The sequence below is a fragment of the Panthera onca genome, chromosome D4, assembly GCF_046562875.1.
Source record: "Panthera onca isolate mPanOnc1 chromosome D4, mPanOnc1 haplotype 2, whole genome shotgun sequence".
Taxonomy (NCBI): domain Eukaryota; kingdom Metazoa; phylum Chordata; class Mammalia; order Carnivora; family Felidae; genus Panthera; species Panthera onca.
In genome coordinates, this window is record NC_138351.1 from 60,690,704 (window position 1) to 60,710,075 (window position 19,372).

General features: G+C 42.6%; 2 protein-coding genes across 6 annotated transcripts in view; both read left to right on the top strand.

Annotated features, from left to right (window-relative positions):
- Positions 1-12,486, top strand: part of TDRD7 (tudor domain containing 7) — a 77,593-nt gene extending 65,107 nt beyond the window's left edge. For all 5 annotated transcript variants that reach the window (XM_060609257.3, XM_060609256.3, XM_078436663.2 and 2 more), the window contains 5 exons: positions 1,574-1,708; positions 2,221-2,331; positions 4,145-4,647; positions 9,013-9,173; positions 12,019-12,486. In XM_060609257.3, the coding sequence (XP_060465240.1) occupies positions 1,574-1,708; positions 2,221-2,331; positions 4,145-4,647; positions 9,013-9,173; positions 12,019-12,239 (1,131 nt within the window). In that variant the 3' untranslated portion in view covers positions 12,240-12,486. The remainder of the gene's footprint in view (positions 1-1,573; positions 1,709-2,220; positions 2,332-4,144; positions 4,648-9,012; positions 9,174-12,018) is intronic.
- A 3,860-nt stretch (positions 12,487-16,346) lies between these two features.
- TMOD1 (tropomodulin 1) overlaps positions 16,347-19,372 on the top strand; it is an 85,760-nt gene continuing 82,734 nt past the window's right edge. The window contains exon 1 of the mRNA XM_060609252.3: positions 16,347-16,507. The gene's annotated coding sequence lies outside the window, so the exon portion shown is untranslated. The remainder of the gene's footprint in view (positions 16,508-19,372) is intronic.

Here is a 19,372-nt window from a genome sequence, read left to right on the forward strand (position 1 = left end):
GCATGATACAATTATGTAATATTAAAATGTTATAGAAGACTAATGACATGAAATATTTTTGAGACACTTAGTGAAAAGTAGCCAATTAGGAAATAGTATATACAAATAATGTTCTAGTTTTTGTAAATCTAATTCTTTATAAGTGTATGGATTAAAGACTACAAGGATAATTACAATTGATTATAGATTATAAGTGATTTTTATATCATTCTTTGAAGTATCTAAATTTTCTATGATAAAGGCATTTTACTAGCATAAGAAGAAAAAAGTACATTTTAAAGGAAAGTATCAATTTTAGGTATTCCCTCCTCCTGAAAGCTTGCCCTAACATCTGCTTCCTGGCTGGGTCAGGTACCCATTCTCTATGTTCTCATAGTACCTCATGCATAACTCTATTATTGCCCTACTACCTTATATCCTAATTATTTATTTGTGTCATCATCTCTTGTGAGACTAGGAGCTCTTTGAGATGGGGGAGTATATGTCTCTACCCAGTTATGCCTGGCCATAATAAGCATTCAGTATATACCAACCATGCCAACATATTTTGAATAAAATACATTTTAGGATATTGTTGTAATACTGTTTGTGTCTATCATAATCTTAAGAGATTAAAGAATTATGCTGTTATATTAATAAAGCATTTACTGGGGCCACAGAAAAAGGCTTTACTTTTGGTATATCTGACTTCCATGCCAAGAGAAGTTCAGTTCTTAACAGTCACCATACTGAAAGCACCGCCCTTCACAAGGTGGCAGTGAGAGCAGTTGTAGGCACGAAGTCCCTGCCCAGGTAACCATCGTGACGGGGCTATCTTTGGCTAAGGTTAACTATATTCAGTGACGGCAGATATCACAATGGCTTATTAAGGGAACTTACGGCATTTAAAGGTGCACCCAGAATCTTAATATTGTGATGTTGCCATTTGATCACAGGTAATTATTACTTTGACCCTGTATGTAATTTTCCCATTTTTGAATTATTAATTTGGCTTATTTTACCTTTCTGACTTTTTGAGTTTCAATGTTTTAGTTAGGACAAATGATAAAAATTATCATTGGGCTTTCTGACAAAACTATAAAATGCCACAATAGGTTATGATTTAAAAAGACATAGTATTTACCTACTACAAGAAATTTTCTGTGTCTGAATTCTTTGTATTCTTTATTTCTTCATTGCTGAGACACAATGGGTTTTTTCCCTCACATTTTAATATTTTGGAGAACAGAAGGCATCTTTGATCAACAGTATATAATGATGTTTCAAATTGTTTTATAAATCAGTAGTGTCCTAGAGTTGAAAGCATAGTAAACGTTACCTATTTGATTTTATTGATTATTATTAGTTTGGTGATTACTATTGATTAAATGATTTAACAACTAGATGTTGACATCAGTTCTGCTCTAAAAGAGTACCTATTGTAAATAGGTACATTTTTAAGAAAACTTCATTAACACTGATAGTCTTTGTTGATTTTCATATGCATTTTAGAGTTATACAGAATAGAATCGCACAGAAGTGTTTTGGCCTTTTGAATGTGCTAATAAATTAGCCAACACTTGTCTCATTGCAGATCACAAACGTTCATAGCAGTCGAGCTCTTGATGTTCAATTCCTGGATTCTGGTACTGTGACATCCGTAAAAGTGTCCGAACTCAGGGAAATTCCCCCTCGGTTTCTACAAGAAATAATTGTGATACCACCTCAGGTACTATATATTACAAGCCTGAGAGATTTTCTGGAAGAGATTTGGATGTATTTGTAATCATGTTGTGAGATGCCCTCTCAGTTTTGATCTTGATAATGAGCAAAAGAAATCCAAGTTTGTAACACAATTGGAAATGGTCCAAATGTGGTTGTTCACTGTTTTTCACAACTTTGTGACTTGATGCACGTAAGTCTCTCTGATTCCATTTCACTGTCTGTACAATGAGGTCACAACACTGGCCCATCTTGCAGAGGTATCGTAGGATAAGTATGTGAACTGCCTGGTATAAGCCCTGCTCAAATAGGAGTAAAGACAATAGAGGCGATATAAATAGAGCCAGCAACATAGCGCACGCTCCAGCTCCAGAGCTCCGATTGTCATTGTTAGCTATTGCTGTTGCTTGCTTTCTATCTTGGCAACGTGTCCGACTTACAGGAAAATAACATTGACATTACTTATAAGTACCTATTTTAAGATGGTGTGTTTGCTTTTCCATCATGTTTTCTTTCCAGGCTATAAAGTGCTGCTTAGCAGATCTTCCACAGTCTATTGGCATGTGGACACCAGATGCTGTGCTTTGGTTAAGAGATTCTGTTTTGAATTGCTCGGACTGTAGCATTAAGGTTAGTTATCTTGATACATTTGGAAAGGGAGCTGTCAGCCAGAAGGGCTCATTTGTTTTTTTGTGAAAGAATTTTGTCTTACCATAAATTGATGCTTTCATATGTGACACATTTTGGTAGTTAAGAGGTTGGTTACATGTATGATAAGATATTTCATGGTTTGATTTTTATTTAAGAATTTATCCTGTATCTCCAGTATTATTTTTAAGCCCTTTATATAATTTTTCCAGTATTAATAAGGTAGCAGAGATAGCTCTCTGCTCCTATTTTGCTCCATGATAAGGAATTAAATTCCCAACAGAGGGACCATATATCTCTTGATAAATGTTTGTAAAGGTCATTCAAATAAATCTTCTGTTTCTTTTTTTTTCAAAAGTATAATAGATTACAAGCAAATAATTTGATCATAATCTTGTTTTCTGCCTGTTAAAAGTTTAAACTGTTTTATTTCACTAGCTCCTATTTTTTTGTACTTTTGCATCTTTGTATCAAAAACATTATTTTTATTTCCAAGTATAAAAACATAAGATATTTTTGTTTAACTAATGAACAATGCTATTTTCTATAAGCATTAAACAGTGAAATGTCCTTGAGAAATATCTTCATGAAAATCTTCAAATTATTCTGGTTCACAGGGATTTTCCTATGTTTATACAATTACACACTTAATTACCATTTTATATTCTTCAATTGCCGTATGATAAATGAATATTGTTTTATCAACTATGTTTTAAGCTCTTAAAGCCAGAGTATTGGGTACTCAATAAAAATATTTTTTAATGGTTGATCTTTGAAATGGTACTTCTGTATCATAAATAGCAAAATAAATTAGCAGTCATTCATTCATTAGCACTTTGAAATGTTAATTAATTTAAATAGATCCATCTTGCTAGGAAAAATATTTTTAAGCAAATCACTGTAGATGGATTGCCTTGTCTCCCTGTCTGAGACCTCTGTTCCTGCCTTTCTTTTGCGGCCCTTTATGATAAGAGATCAGTGTGGCTGGAAGTGTCTCATTTTTGTCCTTCCCAGGGTAAACCGGAGGAGCTGGTAAGAATTACCAGGCAGCCAGTCCTTTGGGACACACAGCTGTCCAGTCCCAGGCGTCAGTGTCTGGCATTCCCATATAACACTCATCCCTCTGGCAGAAAGAGGTAGAAAGGTAGCCAAAGGTCTCCTGGACAGAAGGGGCAAAGCTGTGGTTTTGACCTGTTCAGTGGAGCTTTTTTCCTTTTTCTCCCCAGGTTCCTCCCATGTAACTGGGGAAGGGGTAAAGGGTGAGGGTAGATACTATGACCAAACAAGGCATTTAGGCCAAGGTCCCCAAGGGTATGGTGAATTGTCAAAGCTTTCTCCTTCACTTCCCAGTGTGTGGGTGCACCAGCATAGGTAGAATGCGTATGGAACACTTTTGCCATTTTTGTGATTATTTTTTATTGTTGAAGCTGGGAGATGAGCCCTTGAGGGTGCATCATACTGTTCCTTTTACTTTGAGTGTTCTTAAATGTCATCAATAAAAAGAGTTTTTACCAATGGTATGCGGACTCCATCTCAGTGATAATGACCTCTAGTGAGTTTTAAGTTATCCTCGGTTTTTAGAGGTTAATAAAGTTTTCGTTTCCATAAGCCAGCTGCTGGCGTCTTGGACTTAAGAGCCTATTCACTGCTGTGGCTGTGATAGATCATTTATCTTACCTTCAATAAAATGAATTTTAGCAAGTTGGGTTCCTTGTAAAATACTGTGTTTTAATATTTAAGGTTTAATATTATGGTGAACTGGGATTCCTTGAAATGCCTTGTGTGTTTTCCATAGGTTACAAAAGTGGACGAAACCAGAGGGATCTCACACATTTATTTATTCACCCCTAAGAACTTCCCTGATCCTCACCACAGTATTAATCGCCAGATTACAAATGCAGACCTGTGGAAGCATCAGAAGGATGTGTTTTTGAGTGCCATATCCAGTGGAGCTAGCTCTCCCCACAGCAAAGGCGGTGGCACCCCCATTCCAGGCACCGCTGGAGAGAATCTGAGAAAGAGCCTGACAGACGTCATCAAGAAGTCCGTGGTGGACCACACCGGCTCTTTCTCCACAGAGGAACTCCCCCCTCCCGTCCACTTGTCGAAGCCGGGGGAGCACATGGATGTGTACGTGCCTGTGGCCTGTCACCCGGGCTACTTCGTCATCCAGCCATGGCAAGAGATACATAAGCTGGAAGTTCTGATGGAGGAGATGATTCTGTATTACAGTGTGTCTGAGGAGCGCCACGTAGCTGTGGAAAAAGACCAAGTGTATGCTGCCAAAGTGGAAAACAAGTAGGTCCTTGGACAGAGCGTGTGGTCCGACTACGAAAAATGTGTGGAGTGATACTAAGAGTCCTTAATCTCTGCAGGGGGACTTTGAACTGCACTTAGGGAAATTTTGAATGTGAAGCGAGACTAATGAATTGTGCAGTCTTTTAATATTTGACATGATGTCATTTATCTAAATATCTAGTCACCATATATTAAATTTCTGTTAAATATCTAAAACGAAGGTTTAAATGTTTTTGTTTTTCTATTAGACAAAACGTTGTTGTTTCTTTAGGAAATAATGGCTTTTTGGTTGAATAACTTTTAAATTTTATTTATTTATTTATTTATTTATTTATTTTTAATTTTTTTTTAACGTTTATTTATTTTTGAGACAGAGAGAGACAGAGCATGAATGGGGGAGGGACAGAGAGAGAGGGAGACACAGAATCGGAAGCAGGCTCCAGGCTCTGAGCCATCAGCCCAGAGCCTGACACGGGGCTCGAACTCACGGACCGCGAGATCGTGACCTGAGCTGAAGTCGGATGCTCAACCGACTGAGCCACCCAGGCGCCCCAACTTTTCAATTTTAAAAACAAATACTTATTGTAGAAGATTTAGAAAAATACAAAAATATATAAGAAAATCGTCCAACCGGACAGAACCCTTGTTAAACTATTCATGTATTTCTTCTCATTCGTTTCTACATATACTCATACAGTTGGTGTAGTATTATTATTAAATACAATTCCACACCTACTTTTTTCACCTCACATAATCCTGTGAACATTTTTCCATGTGATAAAACTTCTTCATAAACATTTTTAAGGCTGAATAATAGTCCATCATATAGAGAAATCATAATTTACTTATCATTCTCTCTTGTTATGTAGTTTTTTCTCCCAGATTTTTCACTATTCTAGATAATATCGAACATAAATCTCTGTTCACATCTCTGATTATTTCTGAGAGAGATTCCCAGAAGAAAAATTACTTGTTTAAGGATTAGAAGGTTCTTGAGGTAGGTTGTCACTTGCTCCTGGAGGGCCGTGCCACCTTCTGTATGGTGCAGCAATGCACTTCTCCAGCTGGGACTCACTGGTGCAGCACTTTGGTCTGTTTTTTCACATTTCCCATTTGGATCACATCCTCCTTCAAGCCCTCCAATATGTTCTGGTTCCAACCCAGTGAATCCCAAGTACTCCACCCCACACAGTACAAGGTCACAAAAGCCCTGGAAAAAGGGACAACTTAGCCCCGTCCCGTCTCCTTTGCCAGCTTTCTTAGGGGAACTGACCAAGCTTATTTGATGATGACAAACACAAAGAACTGTTCTCCCACAACAACACACACACACACACACACACACACACACACACACACACACACCGGAACTCAGTTTAAAAGGTCAAACTGCTTATTTTATTATTTTTTTAATAAAATGCTTTGGTTCGTTCTCAAGATATCAAGCATAGACATTTGTGAAAACTTTATTATTCCCGTAAGAGAAAAAAAACAATTTTTAATTCTTAAGAGTGAAAAGTATCATAGCTCTCATTTTAAAAAGGATTCAGCTTGTATGTCACAAGCTTTTCACTTTCAAAAAACCATTTTTACTATGTCATGTTATTTACAACTGTAAGCATGCATGGGTTTAATTCCACACAGGAACATCATTTGCCTACATGAGAACTCTTCACAGAATAATTTAATCACAGTTAAAACAAAACCAGTGTTAACTATTAATCTGAAGGGCAGATTGATGGTGATTAACTGTGGGGAGATCCTACTTGAGGGCAAGAATTTTGTGGGGCAGGAGAACCCAAACCGGAGACCTTCAGTGTGGTGTTTCAGACTCGGCCCTCCCCCAACATGGGTCCAACAGTCCTGCTCTGGGGCTGGGACTTTCACCAGCTAATTTTTTTCTAGATAATCAAGGATGTCTCATATATATAAGAACAGATTGTCCAATATTTTCTTAAACTTCATGAACTGAATCAGTGTAGAGTGTTTAGAGTTTCCATCTTGCCTGTATCACAGGACTATTTACTAAAAACCCTGGTCCCAACTCTGGTGAATTAAGACTTAGGAATTTTCAGATACACTGTTGAGTGCAGCCGTTTCCAAATCCACGTGGGCTAAGAATAACCTGGAAACTTACTAAAAATGCAGATTCTCCTTCCTCACCCCAGACATCCTGAATCAGAGTCTCTGGGAGTGGAACTTCAGAATCTGTGTTTTTCACAAACTCTCCAGATGATTCACAAGCAGCCCTGCACTGAAATCGGTTAACTGGTCCAAACAGAAACCTTTAGTTAAGCTATTAGTGTTGAAAATTAAAAGCTACCGAAGGGCATGACATGTGACATGTAAGTCTTCTGGTAGCTCTTCCCTCGCTGCTCTGTACCTTGTATTTATACACTAAAACCATCAGCATTTATACACAGACCACCAGCATTTGCCCTGTACAAGTTAAAGACAGTGCTATAGGTGGAAACCAAATGATTTTTATCTCCTTTTGCACCTACACAGATTTAACAACCTGCACCAAACTGGCATTTCCACATATGAAAATTTCTCTGACATGCTTATATTTACACAGCTTATCTTCATTTTAATAATTATCATAATTATTATATAATAACAATGGCGGCTACCATTTGCCAAGCACCTATTGTGTGCCAAGTAATGTACTAGGCACTTTATATATATTATTTCTGCAAGTGAGTTAAAATTAAATACTACACATGAGATAATTGAGGCTCAGAGAAGTTTAATAGGAGCCCAAGGTGACATAGCTGGAACATGTCCTGGGGGTGGGGTGGGGGGATGCCAGCCTAAGTCTGTTGGTTCCCAAAACTCACATACTTACTGTGATATCTTTTTGCGCCTCCCTGTTGTGACTCATGGATTATCGCTTGCTGCACTTTGGGCTTGTTTCTGCCTTCAGAAACAGGTTTCTGGAGTTTCCTCCCCAAACCCCCAATCACTAGTGTCCAAAGTTGGCCTCTTCATAGCTTCCTTACTATAGTTTACCCCATAGCAGCGGTGTGGGTTTCCTGTACCCATTCTCCACCGGTGTGCTGGAGAATGCATCCAGCCTAGCCAGCTTCCAGCCCAGCAGTGTATTGCAGTGAAAGGCTTGCTGTTGCACTGGGCTTGCGGCTTATAGCTAATAAATCTGTTTCAGAGGATGGCTGAGTCCACCATCCATGGCAGAGCCTGACTCATACCTTGCAGGGGCAGAGGCGCTCTCCATAGACACTTACCTTTTAGATGTTACAAACAACTTCCTTTCCTTAGTGTGATGATACTCTTCAGTCACATAGTTAACACTAAAGAACTTTTTTTTTTAAAGTTTATTTACTCATTTATTTAGAGAGAGAGAATCCAAAGCAAGCTCTGTGCTGTCAGCTCAGAGCCAGAGCCCAACTTAGGGCTGGATCCCATGAACCCATGAGATCATGACCTGAATTGAAATCAAGAGTTGGACACTTAACTGACTGAGCCACCCAGGCACCCGAAGACTGTAGGACTTTAATATGGTCCTTCATATCTTAACTTTGAAGTCTAAGCTTTTCTAATTGTAATGATGATGAATGTAGGCCCAGAGGAGAAAAGTATATTCATGTGAATTTCTGACTGGCACCTTGAACTCCAGATCGGAAACCATGTTCTTCTTCCCCCCTACTCTCCTATCTTTTCCAGGCTCTTTATTCTAGGCAGTGGGTTGGACTTTGTGTTTTGTTTTATTTTGTTTTTTAATGTCCTCACTCGGCATAGCTAAAATTGCCACCTTTGCATTCAAAATGTTTTGTAATCTCTTCCCACACTCTCTTCCCCATCTGGTTTTCTTTTCCATTCCTTCACACATTCTGCCTTCTAGCTCTACTGTGGTGTTTGCTCTGCTCCCAGCTGTCATGCCCTGTAGAATCTTCTGTGCTTTTTCTTCTCATGCATGTCTTCAGCCTGGCCTGGTTCCAGTTACTCCCTCTTTCCATCTTCTACATACATACCCTGTCCCAGACATGACCTTTGTCTCCCTGTCAGAGTGGAGGGATCTCCTTGCCTTGTCCTGATCAGCCTCCATCTGTTTGATTCTGCTTAGTGGTGGTTGCTAGTTTATGTGTCGGTCTCCTGTAGCAGCTCCATGAGGCCTGTGAATGGGTGTTGAGCGAAGAAATACCACCAAGTAAGCTGGTGGCAAAGCAGAGAATAGTAACCTTTGGCGTAAGAAGAAGCAATCTCTTTAAAACCTCAATGACAGTACAGTTTTATATTTTGATAAACATCTTTCACATTAATTTTTTAATCATAAATTGTTACCCTTAAAGCATATGTCAACTTTGTGTGTTTTTTTTCTTCCTTTTTAATCCAATGCACATCTAGGTGGCACAGGGTGCTTTTAAAAGGAATCCTGACCAATGGATTGGTGTCTGTGTATGAGCTGGACTACGGCAAGCACGAGCTAGTCAACATAAGAAAAGTACAGCCGTTAGTGGACATGTTCAGAAAGCTGCCATTCCAAGCAGTCACAGCTCAACTTGCAGGTAATTTCTGTGGAACTTGAACTCAAGTCACAACATGGTTTATATTGTCCTTTTGTCATGGGCACTTAGGGAGTACAGAGTCACTGGCCTATTAAGTTAACTTTTTTTTTCCAAACAACTTCCTGACCATAATAGAAATAATTTGTAATGATCTGTCACAGCCATGCCTTTCCACTATATCTGCTGTTTCTATTTTTCCGTATTTCTCTCTGTCTGTGGTCTCACATATGGGTATATTTCTAAAGCTGTAGTCAGGACAGGTATGGTCTTGCATGCTGCTTTCTTCATTTTTAGCATTTTTTTTCCTAATTACTTTTTGAGTGTTTGTTTGATGGTCTTCATGATGATTTTTTTAAATGTTTATTTATTTTTGAGAGAGAGGGACAGAGCATGAGTGGGGGAGAGGCAGGAAGAGAGGGAGACACAGAATCCAAAGCAGGCTCCAGGCTCTGAGCTGTCAGCATAGAGTCCAATGCAGGGCTCAGACTCACGAACCTCAAGACCATGACCTGAACCAAAGTTGGATGTTCAACCGAGCTACCCAGGCACCCCTGTAATGATTTTTAATAGCTGCAAAAGATTTGATTTAATTATTATTTCCCTTTTGTTAAGCATTTATGTTATTTATACTTTTATTGTAGTATTAGGAAAAAACCTGCAGCTGTGTATACTAGCCAAAACAAACAAAAACAATGAAACAACATAAACGACCAAAAGGAGGAGCACATTGCTCAGCTAATATTTGACAACTTATTGTATATATTATAATACAAATGCATAATGGGTTTCCACAATTATAAAACATCCTAGGTCATAGAATATGACCATTTTTATGGCCAGGTGAGTTTCCAGTTGCATTGTAATTAACAGCATGCAAGTATGTGATTTTACTACATTCATACACCCTATTGACTATTATTATTAAAATCTGAGAATGTAAATTAGCAGGTATACAGGGACACTTCTTTAAAATACTGTCCAGTTAGAGTTTTGTGACAGCAGTGCAAATGCTGGTGGCTCCTCTGTGCATCCCCCCAGTACGTAGCATACGTACTGAGGCGAAGCTTTGCGCAAAGGTCCAGCAGCATTAGCAGAGGGCATGGGGGCGAAAAAGGCTGGGGGATGCAGAACTCCAGCCATCTAGGACTGTCTGTGTCCTGCTCTGCTGGGATATGGGGGGTCGTGACCACATGGTGCCACCCATTCAGCACAGTAGCAGAAGTGATCTCAGAAACGAAAGGAAGTGTGTATATATATTTTTCTTTTAATTTTTGACCAGCTTTTGTTGGAGATATCTATATCTATATATACCGTTATTTTGAAGTATTTTTCAGTTTCTTTCTTTGTGTCTCCTGCTAGATTTCACAGGAAACTCCCATGATAGTTAGATATGAACCAAAAACAGCATTTTGCAGACGAGCATGTCTACCACTGATCTGCTTTGAACTCAGACCTCTAAATAGTTTCTTCAGATTTAATGATTGCATTTTTTTTTAATTTTCACTTTTGGATGTTCAGATCTTGCTAACATGCTTGCTAACATAAGCATGACAGTCAAACTGTCCAGAGAGGGAGTCTCTGTGAGGAACAAGTGCATGGCACCATCATCCCCATCGCCAGCACCTTGGCTGACAGTCACTGGGGCTTACTATGGGCAAAGGTCTCCACCAGCCACTCCATTTCACTGACTTCTCCCACACACTAGGAGGGTTAGGTACTGTTAACTATCACTGTTAAAGGTCGGGAAACAGCAGGTTGGGGACTACTCTAGGCTTCTCTTGTTCTCAGAGAACTTAGCCCACCTCACTATATGGATAGCAGGTCTGTTAAATGATGTGTGAAACTCCCAGATCTCCATCACTATGGGGCACTGTGTATAGTTTCTCGAATCTAGTATATGTGCACTTAATTCATGTTAGTTTACTAGTATTTTCTGAAAAACACATACTCTCTCAATTTCATTTTAAAACCTAATTTCGAATTCTCTAACTTGAGCCCTCAAAAGTCATAGGGACTTTAGGAATACATGGGATTTACAATTCATCTGGTCCAACCAGTTTATTTTCTGATAGACTGAGACCTGAGAGACCAGTTGATTTGCCCAAATCCCATACCACTTGACAGAGGAAGAGCTGGGAATGGTAATTAGGTCTCTAGACTTTCAATCCAGTGCTTTTGCCATGGTATTATATATAATTTTTAAAAATCAGTATAGTCTAAGTATATTAATTCTCTTTCTCCTTCTCCTCATCCTTCACTACATCTGGTTCATCAGGGAAAAAAATCTGTAAATAAGAGATGTATCACTGATATCATTGATATTTTATTTTATTTGAGTGCAGTTGACACACAATGTTACAGATACTGTTGATATTTTAGTCCCCTCGGGTATCCCCATTATCCATTTAAATCTGCCTATACTTTATATAGGGAAATGGGCAGTAGTTATTATAACTTCACTTTTTTTTAGATTAAAAAAAATTTATTTAAGTAATGTCTACACCTCAAGGGGGGGCTCAAACTCATGACCCTGAAGTCACACACTCTTCTGACTAAGCCAGCCAGGTGCCCCTATAACTTCATTTTATAACACAGCAGTAAATCTCCATGAAACTTGTGTCTGTAGGTGAAGGTTTACAGAAATAACCCCATTCACAATAGGAGAACTATGATAAGCTGGACTGTTTTAAGATTGGTGGGTAACTCTTTGGTTTGTTTTTTTAATTAGGCAAGTCTAACCTGGTACGTTTCAGCTACTTTGGAACTAACCGTTTTCCATTATTATGGATCAAAGAAAGGTGCATCCGACACTCACTGATCCTTGTACTCCTTGTCTTTCTCGTAGGGGTCAAGTGCAACCAGTGGTCTGAGGAGGCTTCGATGGTATTTCGAAATCATGTGGAGAAGAAACCTCTGGTGGCACTGGTTCAGACAGTTATAGAAAACGCCAACCCTTGGGACCGGAAAGTAGTGGTCTATTTAGTGGACACATCATTGCCAGACACAGATATCTGGATTCATGATTTTATGTCAGAGTATCTGGTAGAGCTTTCAAAAGTTAATTAATCACTGCTTCTGAGACCTTGACAACTAATTCAGATTTTTTTTAGCAATAACAAAATGTAGTAGGCTTAAAAAAAAGAAATCTTATCTCTGCTACAGGGCTCTGACTGCTGTGGGGATTGAAAAGAATATGCTTCTGTTTGATGAAAGATATTTAACAAGTTTTGTTTTAACAGAGTTGACTTTTCAAAGAAAATTGCACTTGAATTATTACTATAATATTAGAATAAAATGTTTATCAATATAAAAACTGACTACCTTATAATTTCTAGGCTTTATGATCGTAAGATGAAGGATTTCCCTTTCTATTCATGTCTTCTTTATGGTGCTGGGTTCCTTTATAGTTAGATTGTGAGAATTTATGACTTAACCCTGGCGCAGTGGTCTATCCCAAAGCCAATTGTGTGAGGATGATCTTGAGTCTTTAGCACATTAGCATTGCTAGTGGTGCTGTAGAGAAGCAACCCAGATGAACCTCAAAGCGTATTCCTCACCCCAAGTCTTGAGTGGCATATCACTACCCAGAGTGTCTACACCTTCCACAGTCTCCCTACCCAGCCTCATTGTCCATGGCTCCTCAACCAGCCACACTGCACCTGTCTGGCTCCCTGTACACCCAGGACTATTGATATTCTTCAGCAAGCCTTGCTCCCCTCCTAACCACGCTTATTCTGTTCCCTGAGCCTGCCCATCCTTCACCCCCCACCATTTTTGTTTGCCAGTATCCTCCGTGACATCCCGGGCTGACCATGAAGCCTTCCCTGGTACCCCTCCTACCCTGTTGCATTTGGAGTACGCCTCTCTTTGTATCAAGACCTCACTGAGCTTTGTAGACACTTTTTGACACTAGATTGTCTCCCCAGCTAGATTGTGAGCTCCCTGAAGGAGGAAGGGGTCTTACTCATCTCTTTGATGACATACTGGTAAATGTTTGACAATTGGTTCTGATGGGTGTGGGCCGGGAATGAGCCTTGATTCACAGTATCTGATGATTCCCGTGTTGTAAATACTTCCACCGTTGTTGAGTTCCAGCTAACAATGTGACATCACTGAATGTGGAGCTGGGAAAAGACACCCCAGCAGCTCCTGTGAGCCCGTACAATGGACTTCAGAACATACCACTGTCTGCGTACTCCACAACAGACAGAATGATCTCTTTAACACATCAGGCACCCATTATGTCCTTGCTAATTGATGGGCAGGACGGCTTGACAGAGGGATAGGTGGAGGCCTTATCAGTGGTCCAAAGATGATGGGGGAAGGCCCTGGACTAAGAGGGGAGCAATGAGAATCAAGAAAAAAATTAAAGGCCTTTTGAAGTTTTTAACTAGAATTATTAGAATTGACATTTTAGATCCAAAAGACAGGAAAAAGAAAGTGTCAAAAAGTGAAGCCAAGTCTTAAGGTCTGAGAGGCTAGGATGATGACGCTTATTCCATTTGGGAAACTGAAATTTTTTGTTTTAAACATACTGAGTTTAGAGGCCACTGGGTGACTCAGTCGGTTGAGCGCCCAACTTCAGTTCAGGTCATGGTCTCGCGGTTCGTGAGTTCGATCCCCGCATCAGGCTCTGTGCTGACAGCTCAGAGCCTGGAGCCTGCTTCAGATCCTGTGTCTCCTTTTCTCTGCCCCTCCCCTGCTCATGCTCCGTGTGTCTCTCTCCCTCTCTCTCTGTCTCTCTCTCTCTCTCTCTCATAAATAAATAACAAACATTAAAAAAAATTTAAACATACTGAGTTAAGGGACTAGATCACTGTGTGAGGATATGCATAACCTATTAGAAATGTGGAGTCTTCACAGGGGAGAAGGCCAGGCTGGAGATAAACATTCTTAAACTCATTTGCTTATTTTTATTTGAGAAAATATAGGAAAAGTGAAAGCAGAAAGAAGGTAAAGACCAGATATTTGAAGTTTTTCATGTAAAACATGTTGAAATTATCTTTCTAGCTTTTTAAAATTCATATTTAATAAAAAAGTGATTCAAAATTGAGGAATGCTTACACCACTGATTTAAACATTTATGATAAAATCAGAATATCCTGACACAAACATTTAAGTGAAACAAAGTAGTATGAATGTATTTTATAATGGTTTCTTTTACCAACAAAAACAACAAAAATCCTCAAATTGCCTACAGATTAAGAAGAGGTGGGTTCTGTTTCAATGACTTTAGAAAAGCTTCCATCATTTTTTAAAATAGAGCAATTGTGTTGTTGATGTAAGTGAAAAATTAATCTGGTGCTAGGGCAATTTGACAAACAATGAAGCTTGGCCCCTGCCTCATACCATATTCAAAGTCAATTCCAGGTGGATTCAAAGCCTAAACGTGAGAGCCTAATGAGGGAAGATAACACAGGAAAGTACCCTGATAATCCAGGAGTAGGAAAGATGTCCTAAACAGGACAAAGTGCTAACAATAAAGGCAAATATTGATATACTAGACTATGTTAAAATGAAGAACACCGGTTTGTTAAAAGGCATTATTATGATGGTGTAAAGGCAAAGCACACAACGGAGGAATATTTGTATTTGGAATATATTCAATAAACAGAAGACTATCCAGAAACAAAATGGCAATAAATTTGAACATTTTACAAAGAGGAAATCCAACTGGCCAATCAACATGAAAAGGCCCTCAACCCATGGAAATCATATTTCAGTGAGATCCTAATACTCCTACCAAAACTGGGAAAATGTTTCAACTTTTGTTAATTTCAATTATTGAAGATGTTTGCACTTGTGCTGGAGGATGCCAGTAAAGAATGTTCACAGCAGCACTATTGGCAATAGCTAAAACCTAGAGACAGATGTCCATTAATAGTAAAATGGATTAAAAAAAAAAAAACTGTGCTGTATTCATGCAATGGAAACCTCTAAGGTAATAAAAGTAAACAAACTACAGCCACATGAAACCACGCAGGTTAATGTCACAGGGTGGAATTGAGCAAATGAAGACAAAGTGTGGAGGAAAGCAGGCAAGGAAGTGATTACCCTAAGAGTAATCTTAAACTTCCTTAAGCGATCATTTTAGGAGGAAGCTGGAACCCAGGACCCAGAGGGTTGGCTTCTGGGCTGCTGCTGGCAATGTTGTTTCTTGCAACAAGTGTTCAATGTGATAAAAATTTTTGAACCTGCACACTTAGGATGTATGTACTTTTCTTAAATGTTTGATTCCGCAACAAAAGGGTTTAAAATAAAAATAATCTGAAATATTAAATCATTGCTTCATTTAAAAATGCATGGCACATATTCCTTGAAAAGAGCATTCTCTTACAGCTGTGAGAGTTTTGTAATGTAGAAATATATTTTCATGGAAAACAAGATTCACAAAAACAAAAACGAATGTTTCTCATCAGTAATCTATACACCAGGAGTAAAAAGAGTTATATTAGGGTCTACCCCACCAGAAACTTTCCCATAACAATTGCACACGGTACCTTCTGTCCACACAAATTCTTTTTTATGAACCATTTTAAAAATTAAAACAAAGTTTCTATTTGGGTTTAAGTGGTTTGTTCTGAAAAACGTACTAGCCTTTTAAGAAAGTGGGACTTTTTTTTTTTTTTTTTGTATTTAAATCGGTATTTTGGACACTCCATTCCAAGTACAGAGAGAATGCATTCGACTCTTTTAGAACTATTTGTTCACAAAATGATCGTTGTTAAAGCTGTGGCTCCTGCCAGACCTGGCTGGGCTGCCGGTGAGATGGGACAGGTGGTTGCTGTAGTCAAAAGAGGTAAAGGTGCAACAGCTGGCTGGCAGGCTTTGCTCCATCCAAAGACCTGCCGGTTCTTACATCTCAGACGCCACAGGAATGAAAACCCACCCACTTATTTCCAGATAACTCCACTGCTGCTTATGGTACAGCTGGGGAAATAGAGACTCAGACTCACGATTATCCACAACCCCCTGTCCAACGAAGGATCCCAGCTTCCCGGCGGCCCGGCCCCTTTGCCCCGCGCTGCCCCCAGCGGGCGTCGCTCCCTGGCCGGGGACGGCGCGCGGAGGCCCGGCGCCCCCGAGCGGAGGGAGAGGGCGGCGGGCGGGGCGGGGCGGGGCGCGGTGACAGCGCTGAGCCGGGCCCGCCCCTGACTCCCACCCCCGGAGCCCACAGCGCCCGCCCGCCCGCGGCCGCCCGGGAGCTCGTCCAGCCCCGCGCTCCGCTCGCCCGCCCGCCGTCCGCCGCCCGCCGCCCGCGCCCGTCCGCCTGCCGCCTGCGCTCGCCCCGTCGTCGCCCGCGCCCGCGCCCGCCCCGGCGGCTCCACGGCCCGGTAAGCCCCCCACCCGGCCCGGGGTACCCCTCGCGCCCGCGGGGCTCCCTGCCCCCGCGCCGGGGCCCCAGCCATATCTGGGCAAAATATTCAGCTGTCGCCGCCGCCGCCAAGAGGGACTGAGCGTGGCTCCCTCTATAAATAGCCGCCGCCTCGGGTTGCCTCCGGGGCTGGGGAGCCGGGGGTCTCGGGGTCCGGAGCCCCGCGCTCACGTCCGCGCCGCTAGGCTCCCCCGGCCCCAGCCAGAGCGCCCTCCTCTCAGGCCCTCGGCGCCGTGTCTGTAAACGACAGAAGGACCCTTGCGCGCTCGCAGAGAGGCGCGGGGGCCGGGGTCCTGAAGGAGCGGCCGCCCCCGCCACCCACTAGCCGCTCGACTCCCGCGCGGCGGGGCTCTGCGCCCGCGGATACTCTGCTGGGGACAGGTGCCCGCCTGAGCCCGGCACCGAGGCGTGGCCCTCCTCCGGCTGCCGAAAGTTTGGGGGTGGGAGTGGGACGTATGTGGTTGGTGGACGGGGAACCGGGGTTCGGGCTGCGCCTGTTTGAGGCAGGAAAAGTTTCCCAAACAGCGCGAGAGGACGCGGTTTAAAGCACCAGGATACATACACGCATTTCGGGCCAAGGTAGAGCGGGCAAGCTCCTGGAGGCAGAAGCCCCCTCGCTGTCGCCAAGTCACACGGTGGCCTTGGCGAGCCCCTGCCCTTCCCTGGGCCTCAGTTTCCCCATTTGTAGGGGCGGGGTTTGGTTCGGGAGATGAAGCTAGGAGTCTTGGCGGTGAGAGCAGCAGGGCGCGCTCTTGACGGCAGGCGCTCCCCCACACCCGTTCATCGGCTCCGGCCTGGGACGCTGGGGCCAGAGCCTTGCACATCCGGAGGCATTGTGGAAAGAAACCGGACACTGTGGCAGTCCCTCTGACTCAGGCCTATACTGGGACCTATTAGGGTCCTTGGAATAGCCTGGGCCCTATACCTCCAGGAAGAGCGTCCCACGGTACTTACGGGCACCTCTGCTGGGGAGCAGCCATCACCCTCGCAAAGCATCACGTGACTCAAACAGCTTTAGACCCAAAGAACTGGGCAGGACCAGAGGCTCCAGTCCAGCTGCTCCCTGGTCTCAGTTTCCCCACCTATACAGTGCCTATGAGATGAACTTGGAACCATGCCAAGCATCACACCCTCCCAGACCCCCAGGCGCTTCCTGATATACCTTACGGACCCTGCCCTTGGTCTCCGCCTTAACCCTCTCAGACTCTTAGAGATGACTTAGCCCAAGCTTTTCTCTATCCAGATCACAGAACCAGACCCTAACTCAGGTTCTGGGCCCTCAGAGGAAGCATCCCCCAAATCTTTATCTTTCTCCCGTGATGGCATTTATTTTAACAAGGGCCACAGAACCCCCTGCTCAAGGTCACATGCTGCTGGACACACCAGGAGGCCTGCAGTCTCCACTAACCTTTCTCCTCTCTTTCCTGCCCCTTCTTGCTGCTCAGGCCGGTCTTGGGGATCTCTGAGCACCCCGCCAATTCCCCCCTGTTCTTTGATCTACTGCTGTCCAGGACTTTCCCTTGCTCAGATGATAGCGCCCTCGTTCTGAAATTTCATTTTTATTTCTACTTTCTATGATATATTTTCTCTAAACTCACCTCAGAGCCTCACTGATAAAGAAGTAAGGGGAAATGAAGACAAATAGAATCTCATCAACTTGAGCCATAAAACAAGCAGAGTGAAAGTGAGCAATGTTGTTGTTTGGTGTATTTACTCCCTTTAATGAGCCAAACTTGCAAACACATTTTCGACCGTCTTGGCCCCTGAGTTGCTCCCAGCCTACGTGGAAAGGCAGTGTCCTCTAAAAATAGCCTCCACCCCACCTTATCAGAGCCTCACACCTTCTCCCTCATCCAGGGTACAGCTGCCTCCTGCTCCTGCCGCTCAGCAAAAATGCAAAAATGGGGAGTAGGTGGTGTCAGCTCTGAGTAACAGGAGGTGGACTGACCTGGAGGTTAGGACCCCTGGCTCCAACCCCAGCTCTGCGACCCATTTAGAGTGACCTTGGGCTATGAGCGGGTGGGCGAGATGGTCCCCAGTAGAGTCAAGAGACCTCAGAGGTTCCCTTGGAAGCCTTGCTAGCATGAGAAAAGTGGAGTGCCCGGGATGAAACTGAGGAGAACCCACCCCATGAAGAGGAGGGAAGGTGCAGGAGAAAGTGGTTTCCCAGGAGAGATGTCAGTTGCTGCAGAGAGACAGAGGGGGCTGGGGACTGGGAAGGGGCTACCAGGATTGGCAGGTGGTCCCAGGTGACTTTGGCCAGGGCATTGCAGACAGTTCAAAAATGGGAATCTGCCACTGCTTTACCGGGGCCAGTGACCCAGCCTGTCTGTCTGAGCCTCAGTTTCCTCCTCTGCCCAATGGGGATGATAATAGCACCTATTTCATATGGGTTGCTGTGGGGATTAAGTGGAGAGGATGCTGGGAAAGACCTCACCAGTGCTTGGTACCTGCAATGATATTTCTAGGTTAGTAAATGGAAGAGGGAGCTTACTCTTTGAGCTCCGCTCGCCCGCCCGACAAGAGGGAGCTCAAAACGTGGGGACCGGGCCTGCCATTCCTGAGAACTTGGCTGAGAAAGGAGGGGAGAGGGAAGGTAGTGGGAGCTGGAGACAGGCATGGGCAGCAGGCGGGTGCTTCTGGAATGAGGTTGGTAAGAAGAGGTGGAGAAGGACCCAAAAGAAGGGAAGAGGGTGAAAAGAGAATCTGAGGGGTGTGCTTTTGGGAGGACCAGGTCCTGCCTTAATCACCTGCTGAGTGTCAAGAGCTCTAGAATCGCATTCCTCTAGAATCAGGCTGAGCAAAGAAGTGAAGTTAATAAAAT